Genomic DNA, 25,498 nt, shown 5'->3' with positions numbered 1-25,498 from the left:
CTACCTTCTACTTACAGTCTACTCTGGCGCATAAAAAAGCGAGTGGACATTACTGAGCTCAGCCTGTGGATCCACACGCCTGCGTGTGAGGCTCTAATCGCTGTGGTGTGTCCTGGAGTCTAAGGAGCTTGGAAAGAAAAGCGTCTGGACCTCTTTGAGTTGCTTGAAGACGTTTCACCTCTCATCAGAGAAGCTTCTTCAGCGAGGGAGGATAAGAAGGACAGACGCAACAACATTGTCATCCCCTATGTAGCCGGTGTATCAGAGAAACTCAGGAGAGTTTTCTCCAAGCACGACATCCCGGTGTACTTCAGACCCAGCAACACGCTCAGACAGAAACTGGTTCATCACAAAGACAAAACACCAAAACACAGACTTAACAATGTGGTGTATGCTGTACAGTGCAGCGAGGAATGCTCAGACCTCTACATCGGAGAGACCAAACAGCCACTTCACAAGCACATGGCACAACACAGAAGAGCCACCTCCACAGGACAAGACTCAGCAGTCCATCTGCATCTAAAGGTCAAAGGTCACTCTTTGAGGATGCCAATGTTCACATTTTGGACAGAGAGGACAGATGGTTTGAAAGAGGAGTGAAAGAAGCATCTATGTCCACTGTGAGCGACCATCTTTGAACAGAGGCGGGGGTTTACGACACCAACTCTCTGCCATCTATAATCCAGTTTTGAGATCCTTCCCAGACGCCTTAACGCCCACTCACATCCTGGGCCATCTGACCTCAGGACATCACATGATAGGGCGGGACTAGGTTTCATAATGAGCTCACCCGAAACTCTGGCTGATTGGGACCCACGCCCAGTTTCCCACCTTGGCTCAGGCGATTAGAGGATCATCAGGGGTCCTTTTGTCCCTCTGTGGGGGGAAACTCCCACTAGGTTTATATCTGGGACTCTCCACCATTTGACCTTAGAACTGAAGAAGCTTCTCGGATGAGAGGTGAAACGTCTTCAAGCAACTTAAAGAAGTCCAGACGCTTTTCTTTGCAAGCTCCTTTGACTACGATGACCTGGATGACTGAGAACCTTCACCGACACATGTCCTGGAGTCTGTGCCACCGATCGGTGGAGAGTCCATCTCCGATTGCGCTCGGCTGCCGGGCAGAGCCTTCTGCTCAGAGTGCTGCCTGGAGACCAGTTTATAAAGCCCAGCAAAGAGGAAGATCGCAGAAATGACAGCAAAGTAGGCACCGTAGATGAAGAACTAAGGAAGGAAACAAAGAAGTTATCACATCTACATCGTGGAAGCTAAATAAGCACAACACAAGTTCTACATTTGTTATACTTCCTCACCTGAGTGAAGACTTTAAGGCCCAGGACAGAGGAGTCCACCACCACCAGCGTGAGCAGAGACTGCAGCAGCAGAGCCACAAAGGTGTTCACTCCAAACACCAGCGCATACCGCTGCATGTTCAGGCTGGCCACAACCTGATACCTGAGGGAGACAGATGAGTTTGAACAGACAAGCAGTCGCAGCGTGTGAGCAGTAACAGGAAGTCAGATGGAGAACAGTCTCCTCGTGTTTGCACACATGCACTTCTACAGTCAGCAGTGCTCCCACGCATTCAGCTCAATGTGCTCCTTATTCCAAACAACAATCTTCCCATGTCCTGTTAATCCCTCACATGGATTCAATTTCTGCTTTTAAATTTCCAGTAAGCTGTGCCAGAACTGCTTCATGGAATAACACTAATGTTTGCACTTCTGCCTGAAACGAGCCATGGAAGTGCTGCCGTCTCGGCCTGGTTTGACTTCTGGATCATCGCCGCGCGTGCACTGGACGTCGATACAGGATATCATGATACAGGATATCATGATACAGGATATCATGATACAGGATATCATATGTGGCTGGTGATTGGGTACTCACGTGGCCACAGTGATGAGCAGCATGTACGTGGTTCTAAAGAGAATGTAGAAGCTGTATGACAGCCAGATGTGCTCCGTGTTCATGACAAACACACACACAGCCATGAGCAGGGAGAGCACACACAGAGCCAACTCCCCCCACAGAGCCCAGGTCACAGGCAGGCAGCCCACCAGCAGCGCCGCCAGAGCCCCTGTGGACGAGAGGAACACAGAGCTGCTGTCAAAGGTCAGTCACGCTGGGAGAGTGTGCTCACGTCACAGCTTTACACAGTCTGCTGTGAAGCAACCAGAGCAGCCTCACCGAGGAGCGTGGACAGGGTCTCTACATAGCCGTTGTAGATGATGTTTTCCTTGGATGGAAGAATGTGCTCCCACAGCGGCTGAGAATAGTTGATGATCTGGAAGTAGCCACAGGTGGCCAGAGCCCACCACAGCGACCAGGCCAGCAGGGTGCGACACCTGTAGCACTGCACAAAGTCATCAAACAGCATCCGCAGGACCGCCACGAGCCCCCTGCTGCCACTTCCTGCCTCAGAGGACCTGGATGCCTGCACAGACAAATGCAGACGTGTGACCTCTTCACACAATCGTACAAACTCAGAATCTCTCATCACAGCCGTGGCCAGATACGGCAGCTTCACTCACCCTGGAGATATCCGGCCTGTTCAGCGGCACCCTGCTGTCCGAATCCTCCGCCTTCTCCATCCTGGTGGCGGTTCTGCTGCTGCTGCGGGGCCTAGCCTCCTCTGCTCCTGCACGCCTGTGGAAGAACAAGCTCCTCTTGGGCATGGGGAGAAAGCAGGGCACCAGAAAAGCCACAGAGGCTGACGCCAGTGTAATGATGACGAGGTAGACCTTGTCAACTTCGGCCACGGATACCAGCAACTGACCGGTCAAAGACCCAGCCGCTGATCCGAACAAAGTCACGCTGCGGCAGTAAGCAGTCACTCTCTGGTAGTGCTCCGGCTCCACCACGCTGTAGATGTAGGAATAGTAGGCCACCTCTGAAGCTGTGGACAGACCGTAGAAAAACTCCAACAGCTGCATGGCCAGCATGCCCTGTGCCCTCCACAGCATGACATAGGTGACCACTAAGCTGCTGGCCTGGAGCACCAACACCGGCTTATAACAGAGGAAGTCAGTGGCCAGGAAGATGGGGAACAGCAGGAACAGATAGGAATACGTCCATACTGGAAAGATTTCATTGACAACCTGCAGACAGAAACAGTCACCGCATGGATTAGAGCTCCTTTCACTTTCCTTTGCATCAATAAATGACAAGGATGCTGTGCATTTGAAACCTGTCAGTGATCTTGCTGATCTCCTGTGCAGCTATCCTGCTCAGCACCGTACGGACGTGTGGCTCCGTTTTGTGAACATTAAACCTAACGTTAACGTTTTAGTTGAGGAATTACAGAGAGGTAAACTTACCTTGCAAAAACAAAAAAGTCTGCTCATTAATCGGCGTTACTTAAATAGCTAAGCCAGGCTCGGGGTACGACACGGTCGTCCCAGCCTTTGGACAGCGCAACAGTGGGCACATCCAAGCAGATTCAAGGTTTGCTTTCTGAAGGCCTGCTGAGAGCCTCAGCATTGTACAAGTAATCATTTAAGGATTAGCCAGAAATTCTGGTCATTTTTCAGGGAGATTACTCCGTCTACAGCGAGGGTCTCTGGGATTACTGCTCCAACACTGAGATCGCCATTTTCAGTCTTTCCTGCCTGACGCTGTACACTGCGGCACCATGCAACATCCCTGCGACAGCACATTTTGTAATAACTGTCATACTGCAAATGCAACAGTTCTTACGAAAAACAAAATGGGAAACATAAACCACACGTATGTCTGAAGGTTCTCAGTCATCCAGGTCATCGTAGTCAAAGGAGCTTGCAAAGTCCAGACGCTTTTCTTTGCAAGCTCCTTTGACAATAAACCACACGTACATGCAATAAAACAAAGTATTTTCACTTTGATATGACACCAGGACATGGTAAACTTTCAGAATCAGTCTCAAAAAACCTTCAAAACAATGCTAAAGTAAGTCGTTTCTTATTATTTAAAGGTCCAGTTGCTGCCAACAACCAGCCCAGGCTCTCTCCTGCTGGGCTGACCCCAGCTCCACCATCTAGGAGGAGCCAGTGGTCTTTGTTCTGCTCTCCAGGACATTTGATGTGATCCTGATATTTGATGAGGGAGTCAGAGTGTGTCTAACAGCGGGATGAAGCAGCTACGTGACTCCATCCTTCAGACAGAGACACACAGGCAGGCTGAGCAGCTGATTAAAAGCATGTTACATCACATGTCTTGAGCCCCACGCCAGCAGCCCCCGCCCGCAGACTGGGGTGAGCTGGTCCGGGACGCCCTTTGTATCTCTGCTGCTTTCATAAACTTTAGTTTCTGCTTTGCTGATCTTTGCTGTTTATCAGCCAAATGACACTAAATGACGGAATCCTGATTAAGCGGGTTGCTGAGTGAGGAGGTTTTGGGTAGTGATGTGCGGATCGATCCTGAAATATCGATTCCTCCGATACCAGCCATTTATGTTCTAGAATCGATTCTCACATTAAATATCGATATTTTAGTAATTTAGAGTAAATTTGTAGTTTATCATTAACAGGAACACAGTGGAAAGAAACTATAACATTCGGATTGCCTACATTCAAAGGAACTACTTCCTCTTCCGCCTTTCATAGTCATGTGCAAAATACGGCTGTATAAATGTCCTTGGCGTGCGCAGTGTTGCCAACTTAGCGACTTTGTCGCTATATTTAGCGAGTTTTCAGACCCCTTAGCGACTTTTTTTTTCTAAAAAGCAACTAGCGACAAATCTGGCGACTTTTTCTGGTGTTATTGGCGACTTATTTATGACGACTTTTTGACGTGAAAGGGCGTGTTGCTCTTACTCTCAACAAGCAGCGGTGCTGCCGTGGGCACCTCACCCGTGCTAAAGCGCTCACGGGCGGAGGATAGTCCTCCCCCAGCTGCAGGAGACGTTCACACCTGTGCGTCCAAACTGCAAATGAACCGCGCATGAGCGAAGCCGCTGCTCCCGCACTGACTGTAACGCAGTCAGTTCTTCTTTTACTGTTATGCTGTTTTGTGGATCACAAGATTTAAAACTACTTATACACACACACACACACACACACACACACACACACACAGTAACTCCACCAGAGTGCCTATTTCGGGTCACTTTTGCCGGTCCAAGCCCGGATAAAGGAGCAGGGTTGGAATTGTGACATTAAAAAACAATAATTGCTAAAATAAATTTAATTTGTAGTTCTAAATAAATTCTAAATGCATTTCGGACGTTTTTTGCTCACTTTATGTTTCTTCCACGATGTTATTTCTCTCTCCAACAGCGTAGGTTACAATTACATTAGCATGACCAATTATGCAAATTAGGCGATGGCGTAATTTAGCGACTTTTAGGACAACCAATGGCGATTTTCCTTACTGAGGAGTTGGCAACACTGGGCGTGCGCACTCACAACAATGGCTGAGCGTCATGTGCGGACGTATTTTACCTACACAAACAGCTGAGACGTGGTTTGCGATACATGTGGCAAAAAAGTGCTCCAAGAGTGAGGTGTTGTGGCCATATTAGGGAAAAGGGCTGTTGGGGGGGCTAAATACATTTTACAGGGTTTATTTATCGGATAAAATACGTTAAATGTCACCGTTATTATTGGCCGGTCCGGAAACAGCGGGGGTGTCCAAATTCAGAGGCTGCTTCCACCTGAGGACCGGCCTTCGCGGTCTAAAGAAAGCCGGGTAGTACGTCACAGGCTCCCTCGGTGGAGTGAAACTCTGCTGTCTGCTCCTTGTTATCTAACATATAACCGGGCACTGATGTAATCTCTTGACCGTCTCACACTTCTGTTTAATCATTTTTTGTTTGACGTTTATTCAGCTGTATGAAAACCCCGGAGGAACCCTCCTGAGGGATTAATAAATTTCAATTTAATTTAATCTAATCTAATCTAATAACTTCAATCTCAGCCAAACCGATTTACTCACGAACAAATAAAACACTGAAAAAGCCAAACAAGAACATTTTTAAGTTATCAAAGTGACTTATATATCATGTTTAACCCGAGTAGCAAAAGACCACGGCGGTTTGAAGATGATGCGTCGGCTCAGATATTTGAAGTTTACACAGCTACATTCTCACCTGAAAATATGTTAAAAGTTTTTTTGCGACCCAGAAAGAGAAATAAGAGTGATATTAAAACTAAATCGCTGCCACCATTGTTGGAAACTGGAATTGGCTGGCCGCGCTATGAATTCTGCGATATGGTTTTTCAATTTTGTTGTCCTGGAAAATCGGGAGAAATTCAGGAGAATGGTGGCTCCGGGAGATTTTCAGGAGGAGCACTGAAATTCGGTATTCTCCTGGAAAAATCGGGAGGGTTGGCATGTATGGTTGTGGCAACATCACTAACCTTGTCAAACACGTCAGAGTAAATCAGATCACAGAATATGACGAGCTTATGTTGAGACGAACTGAAGAGAAGGACAGGTGCTGCTAGGGCGAGACAGACCTCTCTCACGGAGTCCTTTAGTGCTGCAGGCAGGCAAGGTGTTCAAATAGCGCACAACTTCAGTTTTTTTTATTTCTATATAATGAACCTTACATTATTAAGTGATAAGAACAAGTAATCTGATGTCCTGTAATCATTATGATGCTATAATTTGAGATACAATAAATAAAATACGTTTTTGTACAAAGTATCGGTATCGGATCAGTATCGTCGATACCACCCTGAATATTACTTGGTATCGGATCGGAAAGAAAATCAGTGGTATCGCACATCACTAGTTTTGGGGGTCCTCTGCGCGTGCCCGGCACCGCCTGCCCACAGCTTAGCTCCAACTTACTTCACGTGAACATTAACAGAGTGTAAACGCACGCTGATGCTACAGAGCGTGACGACACAACTAAGACGCGCCTCAGAGTCGCTGTTGCTAACAGCGAGCTAGCTCACCTGAGTCTCCGTCAGGTTCTTGTCTGGTCCCATCAGGTAGGCGGTGATGAAGGGCTCGCATGGCCGCAGGCTGGTGAAGAAGCCGTAGACACAGAGCAGCACAGTGGGGCAAAACACCGACATGTCTGAAGCAGCATGACCTACGCCGGTCCTTCTTCTACTTCTTTCTTCTTCTTCTATCTTTTTATGGCGGTGCCAAACAACTTCAGGTACATTACCGCCACCTTCTGGACTGGAGTGTGAATCGCAACGCCGCGTTTATATGGACAGCTACTGCCCCCTGCCGGCCTGAAACAGGCTTTTCACACAGTTGTGTGACGAACGCTAAAGATGCAGATGAAACTCAGAAAATCAGAATATCGCGCAAACTTTCATTTATTTCAGTAATCCAACTTAAAAGGCCAAACTTATATATGATATGAGACTCGTTACATGCAAAGTGAGATATTTCAAGCCTTTATTTGTTATCATTTTGATGATTGTGGCTTAAAGATTATGAAAAGCCCAAATTCAAGAGCTCAGAAAATTAGAATATGGTGAAAAGGTTCAATATTGTAGGCTTAAAGGGTCATTCTTTAATCAGCCAATTAATCCACAACACCTGCAAAGAGTTGCTGAGCCTTTAAATGGTCTCTCAGTCTGGTTCAGTAGGAATCACAATCCTGACTGCTGACATGACAGTTCCGCAGAAAACCATCATTGGTGTCCCCAAAGCGCTGTACAAAGAACACTAATAGAAAGCTTGTGGAAGAAAAACTTCCACTGAAAAGAGAAAGATGAGCGACATGAGACTGAACAAAACAACACCTCAGCAGTGCCCCAGGCTGACAGCAGCCATGCCACGCTGCACTGAGGCAGTACTGAGTACACATGCAGGATTAGACTTTCCAGAAGTCTGACATTTCTCTATTTAAAATCCTTGTTTTATTGATCTCATGTAATATTCTGACTGTGACTTCACCACAGTGAGGCGCAGACGGGCCAGTGATGGAAAATCTTAGATGCTAATCTTTCTCCCTCAGCCAGGAGGCTGGAGACAGTTATCAGTCAGATGCTGCTATGGCAACAAAGGAGTGGCTTAAGCACGTTGAGGTCATGCAGAGAGCAAACGTACAAGCTGTAGGGAGGGAACGCCATCAGCTGTTAGGCCTCAGAACTACGACCAGGACACTTTGTGCTGGCTTTTCCTTCACCTGTAACCTTGCCACCTGCAGCATAACGTGTATCATGAAGGAACATTTTTAGGTTTGAGATGTTTTACTTACCACCGCCCCTCCCCAGCACCAATAAATACATCCATAAACAGCATTTTTCTTGCAATATTTGGGAAACTCTTTATTGATAAATGTACATCTTTCTGAAACGGTGAAGCCTCACCACCAAGCAACTTAAATTAGAAGACTGGACCAACAGGCACAGATACAAAGAGAATATTTGATCAACCAACACACGAGGAAGCAAGCTGTGGATTACTGAAGCAGATGCTTTGTATGGATGAGTGCTGCCACTGTAATGAGCCAAACATGACAGGTTACAGGAAACATGGACGTGTAGTTAAACTGCATCAGTGAGGCTGCTCTGCAGAGGTCACAGCAAACCTCTTCAAAGGTCAGTAATACATTAGACACAGAGTTACATCTGACAACAAATCCTCTGAAGCATCAATTAGAAACCTGCTCACAACTGAAGACCGACACAGAAACGGGATCAGCACATTCTCAACAAACTGAGGTTCAGCCTCGATTCCCGCAGAGAGCGTTGGGATGGAAGCGAGGACAGCTGACGGGAAACATCCGTGCTCCACGAGCTTCCCTCGACGCCGCCGTCGAGACAAGGCTGCTTTATTATTTGTAGCCATCCAGAAGTTGTTGGGCTCCTGCTTCAGTTTTCCTGTGTCTCAGCACCCACTGAGCTGAGACACAAGTGGGCAGACATGAGCACGAGTGGATGCAGCCGAAGCTGCTAAACACAGAGTTGTTTCCACAGGCTGGTGGAGCCAGAGAGCAGAGTGAGTGCTGGACTGATGGAATCGTCTACCACAAACTCGCACCAAGCAGCAGTGATTTCAAGCTTGAATGTGACAGTTTTAAGTTCCTAACTGCAGGATCGCCTCCATGATGAAGAGGAGGATTCGTTTAGTTTCTCTAAGGTCGGGGCTAAGCAGCGCAGCGCTGTGGGAGGAGCAAACCTGATCTTACACCAACACATGAATGAGTGTCAGACTGGGAACTAAAGCGGCACACATCAATCCTTCCCTGCAGCAGGACATTGCTTAGCTTCTGTTTAAACACTCCTAATCACACTAACCATCAATAAGCTTCACTGTCCCGCAGAGACATTGCAGGTGCAGTCGAGCTCTTGGGTGATGAGGACCTTGGTTACCGAGGGTTAGACCTCACCTCTGATGTGTTTAGCCAGCTTATCACAGAGACAGAACTACACACAACGCATCTGAATTTATGCAACAGAGCAGGGTAGCTGTGCCGTTTGCATGACAGCATCCTACTCTGTGCTGCATACACACAGATCAAACTGATGCTGATCGGGTTTCTCTGGGTTCAGCAGAAAACAAGCACGTGTCCTAATACGTCAGCCCGTTCTTTTAAGAGACAGCGTTTCATATCCTTGACACTTCCACACAAAGCATCTTACAGTAGCACAAACATTCAGCAGACCAGTTGTATTGAGAGCGGAGACCATCTCTGGTATTTCCCGTGTGCACGTGGTGTTGCAGCAGAGGCACCTACATGGTAAAATGTCTCGTGTAGTCGTATTCTATCGTGGGAATGACGGCCTGCACAAACTTGAGGAAAATCAGAAGATACCTGAAAGCATCAGTTAAGGAAACAGAGGTGGGGGTAGAGCGACCACCTGCCTGACCACGAACACTCGCTGCAGGCCAGCCGCCGAGTGCTGCTCTTCCTGCCTGGCTGCAGCCGGCTCCTATAAAACATCGAAGTGCTGATACGTCAATGAACTGCTGGTGTACAGAGGTGAAAACATCCATCCCTGCTGCTTATCCTGGTAAGCCTGGCACCTCCTCAGGCAGCTTCTTGGCTGGTCTGGAGAGATGCTGTTAGGAGCCAGCAGAGCGACACAGGCTCTCTGTGCTGCCTGCCCTTTGGCTCTGCTGCTGACCGGAGCTTCCCCTGCTGGGTGCTGCTGCAGCGCCCACACCTCCAACAGCTCTGACACTTTCCTTTTGCAAATAGCCGAAAATACACAACATGCACAAAGTTAAGCTTCTCAACGGAGCCACTTTCCTTTCATTGCGTCGCTGTGGTGACGCGTGACATCATCAAAGGATACATATGCACTCCCAGCTCTCCTCCTCCTTCTGCCACAGTCTCAATGATCTTTTTCATCACTTCAGCATGCCTGAAAGCAAAGGTCACGAGTTCAAAGGTTAAAGGTTCTTGTCAAAAGGTTTGCGACACAGACATCCTTAAACACGACCACGGTTCCTTTATCTCAGCGGAGACGCAGAAGAATGCGACTCGATACCAGCACCAGCTGACTCGCTATTAATGGTCATGTGATCACTCAGTACTGTTGCAGGGGCTCTGCCTTACAATAACATCTGCGGTCGGTATAGAAATCAAGTTGAACTGAACACAGAAGTGAGTTGAACGTGTGAAACAGGTTTTGGGCTGGAGCAGCAGCTTCTAGTGAAAACAGGAAGTTAGTGTGTGACAACGTTTGGCTTCTTAGAGCGCAGTGAAGAAGTCACAGTGCAAATCAGCATCACCGAACCCACCACAGTGTCATCCATCTTTTCCCGATTCATTCATTCAGCTCAATAAGCCTCGACACCATCACAGGTGCAGCTGTGTGGTGGGTCTGCATCTTTCAACGCGACTAACGAAACTCTCACCTGCAGGGGTGAACCGAGCACATGGCAGGTGGAGGAAGGTGGGGGTGGTTCTCGATGGTGACCGTCTTCTTCACGTGGTCCTGACTGATGTCCTCGTACATCTGCTCTACAGTGAGCGGCTGCCTGTCCTGGGAGACAAAGCAACAAAGCTGGTCTCAGTTTTGGTTGCGCTCCTTCTCAACAAGAAGCAGCAGACTGCAGATGTTCACGCTCGGAGTCTATCGACTGCTTATCATCTCTATACCACGAAGAATAAAGTTCATACTTCATCATATCCAAAGAGCCAGAGTCGAGGGGTCTGGTAGTATTTATCGTATGTGATGTACAGGTCATATGTTCTCGTCTGAAGAATGGCGTCTTCGCTGCCAGGTTCTGCTTTGGTTTTAGTTTCTGCTATTTTGCTGGTGTCCAGGGTTGCCTAGAGACAGAAAACAAGAGTCAGGCCGGAGTCGGGCGGATGATGGCCGAGGTCAGACAGCGCTGCGAGCGTACCTCGTCTGTTTCCAACAGCCCGCTTTCTTCATATTCTGAAAAGACAGCAGAGTGTGAGGGCCGATCTGGGAGCACATCCAAACCACAGAAAGACACGATCAATACCTTCCATATCTGCCGCTTCTCCGTCTTCATCATCCTCATCATCACAGCATGCTGCAGACGGGGCATTCATGTTCTTATCCTAGAAGAGTTCAGATTAAGAGCACAGATATGTAACCGCACAATCAGACACCGGAGACGCAATCGATGGCATCGAGGCTTTTATGATGGTCCACCAATCGCAAGGAGCGAAACTGAGCAAACGAACCGTTTCATTCACATCTGAGCAGTAATCTGGGAGGAAACATCCCTCCGTCACGCACGCCCTCGGTCCTTCAGCCGAGGGATGGAACTATTAGAGCGGTGGAGGATTTTACATTCATATTAATTAGAAATCAAACCTTGTTGTTGTCCAGTGAGATTTCCTGCACAGCATCTGTGACTCCTAACACACCTGCACAGACACATTCAGGGGATCTTTACTGACACCTGCACAGTCATCAGGAAATACTCAGCACACGTCTGATATCACGGCCACGTCATCAGAATGAGATTGATCAGTGTGATCGTATGTGAAGCATGTAGCCCACTCCAGTATGTGACAGTGAACGAACAGTTAGCTGTGCGCGGGTACCACCAGCATCACACCTGTGTTGTGGTAGGTGTCCACCCAGCCCCCGTCTCCATCGTCCTCCTCGATGATGGCCTCCAGCTCATCTGAATACTCCATCTGCTTACAGCGCTTGTAACAGGGCACTGCGCACGCACACACACACACACAGCAATGACACTTTGAAACACACAAAATTATTTGTTCACAATATCATCTTTAAAAACTTCAGTCCTGTCCTGAACTTTAAGGCACTTGAGGTTCAGTCTTGTGTCACTAAACACTGAAGCAGTGAGTCAGACTTGCTGACTGAAATTCCTGAAGTCTGCCTCTCACCATTGCGTGTCAGGAGAAACTGTTTGTCCTGTGGCAGATATGGCTTCACCTTTGCTTCTTCTCCAGTGGCCCTGACGGGAGAGAAAAAACAGATCATTTGCTGCCGTTTTAGCCCGGCTCAGGTCCTGAGACCTCCACCCTGGTTACAAACCACAGTTTATTAAAGTTGTTCTCATCTTTCTGACAGTGAAGAACATGGACTGAGCTTCTGGTTTGGAAACATGAAGTCTAACGAGGTCCTTCAGTCTAAAGAGCACTAGATGTGGACAGCTGTGGACAGCTGTGGCTTTGGCTCTTGAGTGAAACGGCTTTGTGTCCTCAGTTTGGGTCTAGCTCGTGGTGATGCTGCATTTCACAATGGAAGATTATCTGTGGCATGAACTCACATTAACTAACAAGCTGTCAATCACAAGCCATTATCACTGACCGTTAACCGATATCAACTTCATGGCTTCAAATCAAGCCTCCAACAGGGGAGGTCACAGTAACTACATCCAGCTTTTACATTTGTCCTGCATTTGACATGCAAAACATAAAAAACGACCTCTGTTCTGTGGCAGCAGGTTTCAGTGTGTGATGATGTGCCATAATGACACAAGCTGGGTTTCTCCGTGTTGCATCACAACAGCTTCTTCCATTATGCTGTGAAATCGCTCGGACACATTCAACACTCATGCAAGCTCTGAGGCCGCATCCTCATTTTCCACACAAACGTTCCTGTGAAAGCTGTCAGCACAGGCAACATTAATCGTCACCACACTGCAGCAGGACGGACAATGTTGGCGACACACTGGTGCAGCGGTAACACTGCTGCCTCCCATCAAGAAGCTCTGGGTTTGAACCTGCCAGCTGGTGGCTAATAAAGACTGAGTCAGAGAGGCGGAGCAACATTTCATCAGCAGAGCAAGTCCACAGATGATCAACACTTTGTGACTAAAGCAAAGGGGCAGAAAGCTCTGTCATTACTACTGAAGACGAGGACTGCAGCCAAGCTGCACAGCTGTAAACAAGGTTATGACAGCGCCCCCCATCACAGCAGCACCTGGGTTTCATTGTCTTAGTGGAGGGTGGGGGTGACGTTGCACTGTGTGGTGCAATCTCACAGTTTCAGCTCCACTCTGTGCATCGAAAACTTGTTTGGACAGATTGATAAAGACTGCCAACTCTGCGCTCTTTGACAACTGCTCGATGGACTGAATGGGACCGTGTACCACAGTTTCCAGGAGCTCTAACAATCGAGCCCGCACATGTAAGGATATCGCACATACGTGTTCTTTGTATGATCTTTCCTTTTTTAACGTACGCTGATGGTTTGGTCATTCTGTCCCCCTACAGTGCTGGTTTGCAGCAGTTACTTGGAGTTTGAGTTAGTTATGGTGCCCAGTATATTTCCTTTAACCCTTTGTGGTGATGATGATGTGAAGCATGTAAGCATGAGCACAGATGATGGGAAAGCGGCCCCTTTTCAAGCTCTTTGTATAAACGGCTCATTTGTGGTGTTACTACAGTAAAAAAAAGTGCAGGTTTTTTTACATTTTCCATCTGCAGGTCAAACGTTTGTCACAGGAACGACGTGTATAAATGTGGCGTCTGAATGAGTGGAGAAACTGAGCTTTGACCGTCGGAGCACACGGAGACGCGCTTCCAGAAACACGGCACCAAGCGTCTAGTTTCGTCTTTCGTGCGTTTCTTTTTTAATGACACGGACTCGTCGTGTTTGACATGAATTAAGCCTCTCACCATTTCCATGTGGGGCAGTGATGAACCAGGTGATCTCCAGCTGCTACAAACTGAAAGACAGACAGAGGAGCGGACAGGTGAGGCCCTGAGCAGAGCCGCGGAGGAACAGTGTATGCGGGGCTGTGTCGGTCTCACCTCCTCCGGCGTGAGGACTCCCGTCTCTTTGAATCTCGATTCCTGTCATTAACAACAAAGCGAAAGCTGTTAGTGCTCCGCTTCACTTCCGGTGAAGCAGCTGCGTGTCAAACATTTCACACCGAGAGCACAAATGAAGCCCCGACGTCCGAGCGGCTACAGCTACCAGCAGCTAGCTGCCGCGCTTACCTTTAATACCGGGGTGAATAACTCGGCCACCCCGAGGGCCGTGCCCTTCACCGTGTTGATCACGTTCTGCATATCGGAGAATCCTCTGGGATCTGAACCTTCCTGTCAGAGCTCCGACTATTTTGGCATAGCTGTTCACACTGCCAGCTACACCGAGTCACATGATTCGCCTATAAACTTCCGCTATACAACTCTCGCGAGAAGTGTAGGAGTGGCTTAAACGTGCGTGAAGAGCGAAACAACCGCGTTTAGATCGGTTTGTTTCAGCGTCGGAACCGCTGCGGTGAGCTGTGCGTGAGCTCCGGTGCGGTCACACCGCAGACTTCGCCTTCAAACCACGGCGGCTCGCGCTATGTGGAAACAGGTGAGCTCGCTGCTGTGGAGGGCACCGGTCCCCGGACTTTCACCGGCGGTCACGGTCCGATCCACGTCCCACGGACCCAGCTGCAGTGTGTCCGGGAGGGAGTGGGTGAGGCCTAGCGGCTTTGATACGGGCTTGAAGACTTTTAACAGCCTGAGCAAACAGAAGGAGCCCCTGATCCTGACAAGAGAGGGAGTCGCGACCTGGTACGGACTCTGACCACTGTGCTGCTCATGCCGGCACACGGCGGCCTAATAACCCACTTATGTGTTACATCTCAGGTACAGCTGTGGACCCACCGTGTACGATCACGCTCACCTGGGTCATGCAAGGTAACTATGGCAACAGTAGGTGAGGCTATGGCGTGCAGGTAAACGGTGTGTGTGTGTGTGTGTGTGTGAGCTCTGTGGGTTTGTTCCGTCACAGCTCATACGTGAGGTTTGACATCCTGCAGAGGATCCTCAGCAGACTGTTTGGGATCACCGTGATCCATGCCATGGTCATCACTGACATCGATGACAAGATCATCAGAAGAAGCTGGGAGGTGAGGCCGTCCTGCACCTGCTGGCTGCTGCTCTGTTCTCACCTGCTGACGTCATGTGTTTCATGTGGTCCAACAGGAAAACGTTTCCCCAGCCGCCGTCAGCGCAGTGTACGAGGACGAGTTCAAGAGGGACATGCTGTCGCTTAAGGTGTGAGCTTAGACCTGCAGCAGATCAGCCTGCGTTACAGCATGCACAGGATAAAAGGATAGATCTATTTCATGAAGCACTGCACAATTTTACCTCCACTCTGAGTTTCAGCGTTTGTAAAACCATCCTGTTCATGTATAAACATGTCTTCATGTTGTTGTGTTGAGGTGGTTCCTCCTGCAGTGTATTTAAGGGTCACAGAGAATGTGCATCATATCGTTGCCTTTATTGAGAAGATCATCAGAAATGGACACGCTTATGCCACGAAAGAAGGTAAATATGGAGGAGCTTGTTTTGTTTGGTGTTTTTGGTCGTCTGAAATGCTGGAGGTGTCACTTGTGCACTGCTTTGGTTGCAGGCGATGTGTATTTTGACATTCAGTCCATTGGTGGCAGGTACGGCAGGTTTGTGGGAGCTGTGGATCCTCAGGGAGAGCCCGGTGAGTGTTGGTGCGAGTTAATCCTTTCTTATTATTTCTGTTTCCATGTCGATGTTAGTGAGACGCCCGAGTTTACTGACCGCAAACTCTACGGCTCTGCAGGCTCCTCAAACAAACGGGACCCGAGGGACTTTGCTCTGTGGAAACCGTCGAAACCTCGAGAACCATACTGGGAGTCCCCGTGGGGCAGAGGAAGACCGGGCTGGCATATTGAATGTTCTACCATTGCTAGGTTTGTTCTGTTTGGTCATGAATCCCATTAACGCTTGGGAATTCTTATCTTTGCCCAGTTACAGACAGACCTCAGTAAATGAGGCGACTTTTACTGCGGTGATTTGTTTCCTCCGTGGCATCGTGAAGTGGGCGACTGAACAACCTGTGGTTTCTGCATTTCCTCAGTTTGTAGACACGTTTTCTTGTTGTGGGTTGATTACAATTCTAAATTGGAAGCCAGTGTAGAGCGGCCAACAGCAGGGACGTGTGCTCCTTCTGTTTCGTACCGGCCAGCAGACGAGCAGCTGCAGTAAAGAGAGGCCTGGTCCAAACCAAAGAACTGCAGCAGTCCCGTCTGCAAGTACTGAACAGATGAACAACACGTTCAGACTTTAGCTGGAAGGTTTGGCTTTCCCTCGGCCAGCTGTCTCAGATGGAACAAGTCAGATTGAACTTGTGCGCTCACCTGCCTACAGTGTAAAGGACAGAATAAGGTACACAACAAGGTTTTAACACTTGTCTTACAATGTCAGGATAAAGGACCCACAGCAAATTTAAATCCTTACAACTGTAAGGATATCTGCTGTCCTCAGGGGATGTACTAACAGCTGAGATGAGTCTGCGCCTGCTTTAAAAGGCAAACCTGCAAAAGTGAAATGAAAAAATAGACCCCAGTGTTAGCAACTGTTAGCAACACTGACTTCATGTTAGTCCAGCAGTGATGTTTGTTTCTTCAGTCGAACAGTTGAATGCAGGATTTAATTAGCCTGAGTTTGAGCGCTGATGAGTTTCCTGTTCGTGTGCTTTCAGCTCCATGTTTGGGGGACAGTTGGATGTCCACTCTGGAGGGATTGACCTGGCTTTTCCTCACCACGAGAATGAGATCGCTCAGAGTGAGGCGTATCACCAGTGTGGACAATGGGCAAACTACTTCCTGCACTCAGGTAAAAGCCAGACGTGGCTCGTGCCTCGTGCACGCTCTCTGGAAAGCAGACGCTGTCTGAAAGTGTTTGGGGGTCATTCGTGTTGCAGAGCTGAGTTTGGGAGCAGCTGTGTGTCGTGCTCTGTTCAGCGTGTTGTTGCTGTTTTTAGGGCACTTACACCTGAAGGGCAGTCCAGAGAAAATGTCTAAATCTTTAAAGAACTACATCAGCATCAAGGTACAGTCCTGCTGACTCCTTGTCTTATTTGTGTTATTGCATTAATACCTGAATGCGCTATGCTGTGTGGAGTGGGTGAAAATGATCACGTCTTCGTCCTCGTCAGGATTTTCTGCGGTCTTATTCTGCCAATGAATTCCGGATGTTTTGTCTTTTGAGCAAATACAGATCAGGTGAGGCGCACGATTAGGTTTTCCCAGTCTGATACATGAATGCATTCGTTATTGGAGTTCGAGTCGCATAGCTGCGATGTTAAACTGCACTTCCTGTAATGTCTCCACAGCTATCGACTACAGCGACAGCAGCGTGCTGGAGGCTCGCAGCACTCTGGACACCATCTCCACCTTCTGCCACGATGCTCAGGCCTACATGAAGGGTCAGCTGCAGTGTTCACACGTGCAGGAGGATTTGCTCTGGAGCAGGTGCCCACTTTCTCCTCCGCCCATGGCCGAGTGTCCTCCTCATATTTCTGTCTCTCCTGTTCCTCGCACAGCTGTAATTAGCTGAAGCAGTGAGGACAGGACAGATGCTAGTGCCGGCAGCAGTCATGCATTCTGAGACGCTTGCCTGCTACATTCAGCTGATGCCTGAGAGGTTCTGCTCCGTCTACAAACTGTCTTCCTGTGTTTTTGTACTTTTCAGGCTGGCTGAGACTAAATCCACTGTGATGTCCACTCTAGCAGATGACTTTGATACACCGAGAGCCATAAGTGCTCTGATGAATCTGGTTTATCACGGAAACTGCCAGCTTCAGCCTGTTTCTACGGTAACTGTCTGACAGGTTTGATGTCAGTGTGTCAGTGATGTTGGTGGAAAGTCCCAGTTAGCAGCTGGGTCTCCACCAGGTCTGGCAGTATTGGCGCTCTGGGATCATGCTGTCGTATGTTGGGTTACATGTTGGTCTGAAGAGCTTTGAGTGGTCAGAATAGACAAGCTTCAGTTCCACCTCTGTCACAACAGCTGGACAGTCCCACTGTTGTGAAATCTGAACTTCTGCCAGCAGACGTCGGGTTAGGTCAGGGGTGGGGAGCTCCAGGCCTTGAAGGCTGGGCTCCTGCAGGTTTTAGACGTGTCCTTGATCCAGCACAGCTGATTTAAATGGATAAATCCTCCTCAACATGTCTTTAAGTTCTCCAGAGGCCTGGTAATGAACTGGTCATGTGATTCAGCTGTGTTGATCCAGGGTGAGATCTAAAACCTGCAGGACAGCGGCCCTGGAGGCCTGGAGTGGCCCACCCCTGCACTAGAGATCAGGAACAGGAGCTATGACAACAGTGTGGTCAGTGAGCAGCAGCGATACTTGTTCTAAGCGTATTGCACATTCAGACACGAGCCTGTTTCTGTTCAGCCTGCTGGGGCGGCCCGCAGCCCCGCCGTGTTCGGAGCAATGGTCACCTACGTCAGAGATGTCTTGGATGTGTTTGGCATCGACCTGCACACTAAGGTCAGCACTTTTTCACTGTGATGTCCCTTCAGCGGGCAGCATGACACTGAGGCGTCTGTCAGTGAATCATGATAATAATCCTTGATTGAAGAGGTCTCCCGTGTGTCTCTGTCCTCTGAAGGAGGCTGAGGTGCTGAGCAGCCGAGGCAGTCTGCAGCCGGTTGTGGAACAGCTGACTCAGTTCAGGAGCAAAGTTCGAGAGTTCGCGCTCGCTCGGCGGGACGGTTCATCCACAGGATCCCCGAGCAGAGCTGGACTGCACCCTGACAGACTCCCTCTGCTTAAAGCCTGCGATGCCCTCAGAGAGGACCTGGCGCCCCTGGGTGTGCTGATAAAGGTACGACGCACAGAAGGTTAGCTCAGTGCATTTCCTGTTTCGGGCTACACTGGTGGGATTGTCTTGTGTTTTCAGGATAGAGGAGCCACCTCCACGTGGGAGATCAAAATGAGCGCGAGAGGACAAGGACCGGAGGACAAAGGCGAGGAGACGTCCAGCTGAAGGTTTTTTCATTTCTAACAATGATTTGAGCTTTGTGGACTCGACGGAAAGACTTGGAATAACAAGAAAACAGCACGATGCCATAAAACAGAAGCTCAGGGTGCTGGACTCTTAGTTTGTTTCCTGAGCCACGTGCTGTACCTGCCTGTCACTGTGGCTCCACCTCTCAGTCATGTTACAGGCCTCCTTTATTTTTAAAACCCGGTGGTTATCCAGTACTGGACTAAGTCTGAGCTGCTGTAATGCTCACAGTTGGCTGTACCTGCAGTATCATCAAGGTTTGATACCCACCTCACCTTATTCACCCCACAAGGCTGATGCTCACCATCCTACAGCACCAGGAGCTGCAGAGGTCTGGCAGCATACCCCACCACCACTGTATTTGGCATTGATACATTAAAGTTTTGCTGAAAGTACTGCATTGGTCCTTAAACTGCGCAGTCTCTTTATGGATTCATCTCTGAGTACAAGGTCTGAGAATAACGAGAACTTCCTTCATGAGTAGCACACGAAGCTTCTGGGTAGTTTAACCATTACCAATCAGAGCTGACACAAATGTGTGGAACAAACTGAATGCAGCACACGTAGAAAGCCCACCATAAATATACCCAAGTGTGGGTCTAAGGAGCTTGCAAAGAAAAGCGTCTGGACCTCTTTGAGTTGCTTGAAGACGTTTCACCTCTCATCAGAGAAGCTCCTTCAGTTCTAAGGTCAAAGAGGAGTGAAAGAAGCATCTATGTCCACTGTGAGCGACCATCTTTGAACAGAGGGCGGGGCTTAACACAACAACTGTCTGCCATCTATAATCCAGTTCTGAGATCCTTCCCAGACGCCTTAACGCCCACTCACATCCTGGGCCATCTGACCGCAGGACATCACATGACAGGGTGGGGCCAGGTTTCACAATGAGCTCACCTGAAACCCTGGCTGATTGTGACCCACACCTGTTTTCACACCTCGGCTCATGTGATTAGATGGAGGATCGATCATCAGGGGGTCCTTTTGTCCCTCTGTGGGGGAAACTCCCACCAGGCTTAAATCTGGGACTCTCCACCATTTGACCTTAGAACTGAAGAAGCTTCTCGGATGAGAGGTGAATCGTCTTCAAGCAACTTACAGAAGTCCAGACGCTTTTCTTTGCAAGCTCCTTAGACTACGATGACCTGGATGACTGAGAACCTTCACAGACATGAGTGTGGGGTGTTACTTTGAGCCACTGAGTTGCTTCACGACTCCAGTAAAGAAGAAACGCCGTTGTGCAAATGCAAAAATACACAAGTCACTGATAAAACTCAGGATTTGTTTATTCCAGTTTGGCTGAAATCCTCATACTGGGAGGTCAACTGTAACCTGACGTCTGCTGTGATTAAGAGTACTGAGCCACACAGGATGGCAGTGAAGAGTCCAGCTGTGTGTCAACAGCCACTCAAGGATGTGTCCACAGAGTGTCAGGCAGCACTGCGACTCTCAGGCATCAGGTTGATCAGAGAGTTGCTGGCCTGAGCCAGCTCTGTGATGGACACTCGGCCTCGCTGCCTGATGAACTGAGCCACAGAGTCCAGCTCTCCTGGAGTGATGGAGATAAACTTCCCTCTGTCATCAATCACACCTGCAGACAACAAGTAAACAGTGAATGCACCGTTTCTTATACAGCACCGTTCTCCTCAGTCTGAGCACTCAAAGCGCTCTGCACATTCACACATTCAAGGGCTTTTTTCTAAGCACTTCCCATTTATGGCTACGTTCACACTGCAGGCGAAAGCGCATCAAATCAGACTTTTTTGACCCTCTGCGACCATCTATCCCATCATGGTGTGACAGTGTGAACGGCACAAATCCGATATTTTCAAATCGGACCTGGGTCACTTTCGTATGTGGTCCTGAATCCGACACATATCTGATGTTTCAGAAAGCGACTGCTGTTTGATGGTCATGTTGCATTAAATCAGTCTTTTACGTCACTGACACAAGACAGACGCCATTATCAGCGCCGGAGAAGACATCGAACGCTTCCTGGTCATCCAGTGAAACTGCTGGGAAGACAACGTTGGAGAAACGTGAACATTTTATCTGACAGAAACCTGCAGCTATCCTTTGAAGCAGCGCTGCTCTAAAACAGCAATAAGGATCATTATTAGGTTATTTACATTATTATGTGAATAACAAAATAACTTAAAGCAAAAATTGGGAAACGTGAAGTCCGAAGTCTTTATATTAAGGCCATCAGTCAAACAACACTGTTGCTCTGGGTCTAAACAGAGCGCGTCGTGCGTGACGTCTTCTTTTGCGCATGCAGCTGCTTTGAGCGTTCACACTAGAGCGCCTTTGCTGTCGCATTTTATTTGTAGTGTGAACGAGCAGACAAAAAAATCGGATTTGTTCAAAAACTCAGAATCGAGCATTAAGACCTGCAGAGTGAATGTAGCCTCACGTTCACTCAGCAGACTGGGAATGAACCACCAACCTTCTGGTTAGGTGACCTGCTCTACCACCTGAGCTAAAGCCACCCCACAGGTCACCGTAGGATCTGCCTCCTAGATACTGCATCAGCACTTCACAATAGCAACCAGAACCAATGCTCAGACAGTTACGTGGACATCTGGTGGCAGCATCGAGCACAGAAGCTCTGTGCTTACTGCCAGGAACGAGCTGAAGTCGTCCATGAACATGTGGGAGGATGTGCAGTCGGGCTCACTCAGGACGAATGATCCTTCACAACAGCAACTGTCAGCCTGATTTTCCTCATTAATTATGTAATTAATTCATCTTCTGACATGTTCAGTGTATTTGAACGGTCTTGACGCGCTAACCTGTGAGGGAGCCTTCAGCCAGCAGGTCCTGCAGTCTGCTGATGGCATCTTGTGTCCTCATCCCAAAATGAGAAGCCAGATCCTCCAGGAGAACCACCTTAGAGGTCTGCAGCAGAGGAGACAGTTAGAAAGACGCCGACTGATGTCAGCAGGGGAGCAGCGGCGGAGTGGGCGGCCTTACCTCGATGTACTGGATGAATTCTTGCAGCAGGTTGCGTGACTGAGAATACACAAGCAGAGGTTTACTCCAAATAAAACAGGAATGTTTACCATAATGTCTCCGGTCGGACCTGGTCCTCAGAGAGCTGCTCCTCCTCTCCCTGCTCTTCTACGATAAAGGAAGCCTTGAGTCTCAGGTACTCTTCCTCCTCGCGCTTTTCCTGCTCCTCTTTAGCTCGGCGCTCCTGCTCCTCCTGAGTGGAGAGCAGCACAGAGCATCAGCATCTGATCACGTGAGCACCCGAGGAAAGCTGCCGAGGAGACTCGGTGAGACCTGTTTCTGTTCCAGCAGCCGCTCCTTCTCCTCTGCCTGCTGCCTCTCCTGTTCTCTGAGCTCCTGCATCCTCCTCCTTTCCTCCCTTTCTTCCATCTCAGCCTGAAAATAGTAAACTGTAAAGTGACTTTGAAGACACTGCAGTAGAACAGAGTTCATTAAAAACCAGTAGATCGAAACGAGCCCTGAGTGGACAGTGGAGCGTGTCTCACCTCCCTCTGGGCTTTCTTGGCTTGTTTCTCCTCCAACTTCCGCTGCTTCTTGGCTCCGACCTTTGCAGTCGGCTGGAAGCTCTGCTGCTCCGCCTCGTCTTCCTCCACAGGCTCCTCCTCTGAAAGCAGCAGGACACACTCATTCGCATGTATAAACAGCACCTTTACTGTGTGTTTTTTTTGCATTTGATCAGCAGAAGTGGAAACAGAAAAAAGGGGGGTGAAATCAAATAATGTGACACGTTATAAATGCTCAGCAAAAACTGTGGGAAAAGCCAAAGTTTAATGTTGAAATTCATCTTTGTGTGATGAACATGCAGGGACATTATGAGGGACATTTGTCCCACAGGAAGCCTGTGCTTCTGCTCGGAGAGGCCCTCAACCACGAGCCGAGCAGACTCTTCCAGCACACTAACGTGTTTGTTTCAGGGGCTTTACCGCGTTCCACAGCTTCTCTCTGAGGTCGTCTGTTTGCCATCACACTGGCCAGGTTCCTTCTCCTGCGAGGCATGCCGGCTCCTCGCTCCTCTGCTGCTCGCTGAGGGGGCCCCGCTGCACGCACAACATCCCTGCGCTGGTCCTCGTCGGCTGAGCACACAGCACAAGGAAACTATGAGCCATGCACACACTTTGTCAATTAAGTAAATATTTAAACTGGGGGGGTGACCACATAAAGCTGGGGTTTTGTGTCTGTTTCGGTGAGTTTAAACGCCATCAGAAACAGATTCAGGCCAAAGCTGGTGTAAGTCTGCCGTGTCCTCATGTCCTGGCTTCAGCCACGGGCTGATGACACGTTCAGGCCCACATCAGCTCTGCACAGCTGCACGCTGACAGCACGTCGTTACCACGCGTGACGTTTCCATTCCCACTGCCCGACGAGCTTTAACACCAACATCTGATGAACTCATTATTTACAACCGGCTGTCAGCGCGCTATGAGCCGGATCGACACGTTTAGGGCTTCAACAAAACACGGCACAGATCCGAGCAGTCAGAGCTACAGGTGCTGCTCAGCGTGTGCGAGCTGCTCATCTACCAAACAGCGTCTGAAACGAGCAGCCTGGACTGCGGCATGTCGGCATCCAGGCAGCGGCCCACCGCTGCAGCCGAGCGCAGTGAGGCGGTCCTACCTGCCCGTGTCTGCCTCCGCACCTTCACGGCAAACAGTATGAGAACGACGAGGACAGCGGCAGCTATCACATACAGCGCTACATCCATAGCTGCCCGGGAAATACTCTGAACGGAATCTGTTCCTTTATCCCGTCTATTCAACTGTGACAGCTCAGTACTAACGCTCCTTCTTCTTCTTCTTCTTCTTCTTCTTCCTTCTTCTGCTTCTTCTTCGCGTGTTTTGGTGAACCGATAGAAAAGGGACATAGCGCCACCTGCTGTGTTGGAGTTCTCAGTACAGCTGCTGTATGATGACCACAGAAAACAATGAAGTCAATTCATTAATTTGGTTTTCTGGAAATCTGTTTGCAGCCTCTGCTGTCGTCCTCTTTATCCGGTATCCACCAACCTGAACACCGGAGATCAGATCTGAACTGTGTTCACACGAAAGGGATGGCACTGGTCGTACTGGTCACTCTGGCATGAACAGCACACCCGAGCCGATCCCACAAGTTAGTGATGGATACATGAAGCGCACTGAAGCTTGTATTGAAAAGAGGTTTTCAACACTGTCCTCTTTGGTAGCGACATATGAAGAGCAGCTTAAATCCACGCGTCCATGCTCCGCTTATCCTCAGGGTTGAGATAAACTGGTCATTATGATTGCCCACCAATGTTCGCTCCAAGCTGCGCGCGTGCGCAATTGCGCACTGCTGGCACATCTCTGCGCACAGAAAATCTGCGTTGCCCACAAAACAAATCTAACCTGAATTGAAATTAAAATTAAAACTTCAACAATCCTGTTCTGCAGTGTGAGTCAGTGACTGGCTGCTCCCGTATGGGATCAGAACGATGCCACCTTATCCCACAGTCCAGCCAATGATGCGATTCATTATTCGTATATACGCAGTATATACAGGCTCTGACAGCGTCCTTATGTGCGACACCGGTGTTTTAGCAAAGCGGCTGATGTGGAGTGAAGCCACGTTAATGTCCAACCATTGGAGACGTGAGCAGGACAGACGAACAACTGACGGACAAAGTGTGGACTTTATACCAGTTTTTAAATTAGAGTTTAAAAGTTTTAGGAGTGACGGCGTGTTTGAGATGTGACAGATTTGCGACGTTTAGCACAAATCTTGTGTAGTTAGTGTCAGGCACGTGCAGAGGGGGGGGCTAGAGGGGCTTGAGCACCCGCCCCTTTCCTGATGGGTGCCCAAAGTGCCCTTTTGTTGAGGCAACTTTAAAAAAAAAAAAAAATTTATTTATTTTTTAATGTGTGTGTGCGGAGTCCTGTCTGTGCCCCTCAACAATTATATTTAACTATTAATCACAGTTTTGCTAAATAAAAGGATCTGGCTTGCATCAGTCACATGATCACATTTAACCAATGATCGCCCTTGACGGCAGAACGCGCTGGTTACGAGCCGGGAACGAGCTCACAAAGAGCACGCGCATTTTTAGCGGTCCGGAGCTGTAGGAGAAACACAAGTTAACTCAGAGACACAGACTGATGCGACACAACCAGTAAGTAGGTGTACAGCGTACACTGTAGTGTGTAGCACACAGGAGTATTAGCTTATTACGTACACGTTGGTAAGCTGTCTTGTTGCAACTGACGAACTGAAACAAACGAGCGTGCTGTGTGTGCAACAGCGCGACAAACATTACCTGTCCTTTTATTAACTGCACAGGTAGTGCTGGTCACAGCTGCTGGCTACCTGGCTTTCAATTCAATTCAATTTTATTTATATAGCGCCAAATCAC

At 48.7% G+C, this 25,498-nt stretch overlaps 4 protein-coding genes across 6 annotated transcripts; 1 reads left to right on the top strand and 3 right to left on the bottom strand.

Annotated features, from left to right (window-relative positions):
• Nucleotides 1–793: 793 nt before the first annotated feature.
• slc19a2 (solute carrier family 19 member 2) lies at nucleotides 794–7,076 on the bottom strand. Its single transcript, XM_085447389.1, has 6 exons — nucleotides 6,882–7,076; nucleotides 2,535–3,101; nucleotides 2,191–2,437; nucleotides 1,891–2,080; nucleotides 1,314–1,455; nucleotides 794–1,224 (listed from the first exon to the last, which is right to left on the bottom strand). Exons 1-6 carry the CDS (start codon nucleotides 7,002–7,004, stop codon nucleotides 1,021–1,023), a joined length of 1,473 nt encoding a protein of 490 aa, XP_085303515.1. The 5' UTR covers nucleotides 7,005–7,076; the 3' UTR covers nucleotides 794–1,020.
• A 244-nt stretch (nucleotides 7,077–7,320) lies between these two features.
• On the bottom strand, nucleotides 7,321–14,469 carry atg3 (autophagy related 3). The gene is made up of 12 exons (XM_085447390.1): nucleotides 14,300–14,469; nucleotides 14,111–14,152; nucleotides 13,976–14,025; nucleotides 12,236–12,306; nucleotides 11,938–12,045; nucleotides 11,691–11,743; nucleotides 11,353–11,431; nucleotides 11,248–11,282; nucleotides 11,021–11,173; nucleotides 10,756–10,883; nucleotides 10,191–10,259; nucleotides 7,321–9,706 (listed from the first exon to the last, which is right to left on the bottom strand). The coding sequence occupies exons 1-12, from the start codon at nucleotides 14,369–14,371 to the stop codon at nucleotides 9,625–9,627; spliced, it is 942 nt and encodes a 313-aa protein (XP_085303516.1). The 5' UTR covers nucleotides 14,372–14,469; the 3' UTR covers nucleotides 7,321–9,624.
• A 64-nt stretch (nucleotides 14,470–14,533) lies between these two features.
• On the top strand, nucleotides 14,534–19,523 carry cars2 (cysteinyl-tRNA synthetase 2, mitochondrial). Of its 3 annotated transcripts, none has more exons than XM_085447386.1 (15): nucleotides 14,535–14,866; nucleotides 14,942–14,992; nucleotides 15,087–15,204; nucleotides 15,281–15,352; nucleotides 15,520–15,625; nucleotides 15,711–15,803; nucleotides 15,894–16,023; nucleotides 16,815–16,948; nucleotides 17,097–17,164; nucleotides 17,271–17,337; nucleotides 17,448–17,586; nucleotides 17,807–17,930; nucleotides 18,513–18,608; nucleotides 18,730–18,945; nucleotides 19,021–19,523. In XM_085447386.1, exons 1-15 carry the CDS (start codon nucleotides 14,652–14,654, stop codon nucleotides 19,105–19,107), a joined length of 1,716 nt encoding a protein of 571 aa, XP_085303512.1. In that variant the 5' UTR covers nucleotides 14,535–14,651; the 3' UTR covers nucleotides 19,108–19,523. The 3 variants fall into 3 exon arrangements, with proteins under 3 accessions (XP_085303514.1, XP_085303512.1, XP_085303513.1); XM_085447387.1 differs by having other exon boundaries at nucleotides 14,536–14,866; nucleotides 15,711–15,791; XM_085447388.1 differs by lacking the exons at nucleotides 17,097–17,164; nucleotides 17,271–17,337 and having other exon boundaries at nucleotides 14,534–14,866.
• An 870-nt stretch (nucleotides 19,524–20,393) lies between these two features.
• On the bottom strand, nucleotides 20,394–23,962 carry ddrgk1 (DDRGK domain containing 1). The gene is made up of 8 exons (XM_085449125.1): nucleotides 23,752–23,962; nucleotides 23,061–23,210; nucleotides 22,623–22,741; nucleotides 22,411–22,512; nucleotides 22,208–22,330; nucleotides 22,099–22,137; nucleotides 21,918–22,023; nucleotides 20,394–20,716 (listed from the first exon to the last, which is right to left on the bottom strand). Exons 1-8 carry the CDS (start codon nucleotides 23,837–23,839, stop codon nucleotides 20,556–20,558), a joined length of 888 nt encoding a protein of 295 aa, XP_085305251.1. The 5' UTR covers nucleotides 23,840–23,962; the 3' UTR covers nucleotides 20,394–20,555.
• Between the last annotated feature and the right edge of the window lie 1,536 nt (nucleotides 23,963–25,498).

The sequence above is a fragment of the Copadichromis virginalis genome, linkage group LG23 (genome assembly GCF_057382275.1).
Source record: "Copadichromis virginalis isolate Kocher_CV1m ecotype Utaka linkage group LG23, C_Virginalis_male_GT1.1, whole genome shotgun sequence".
Taxonomy (NCBI): Eukaryota; Metazoa; Chordata; class Actinopteri; order Cichliformes; family Cichlidae; genus Copadichromis; species Copadichromis virginalis.
This window is presented reverse-complemented; position numbering and strand designations above follow the sequence as displayed.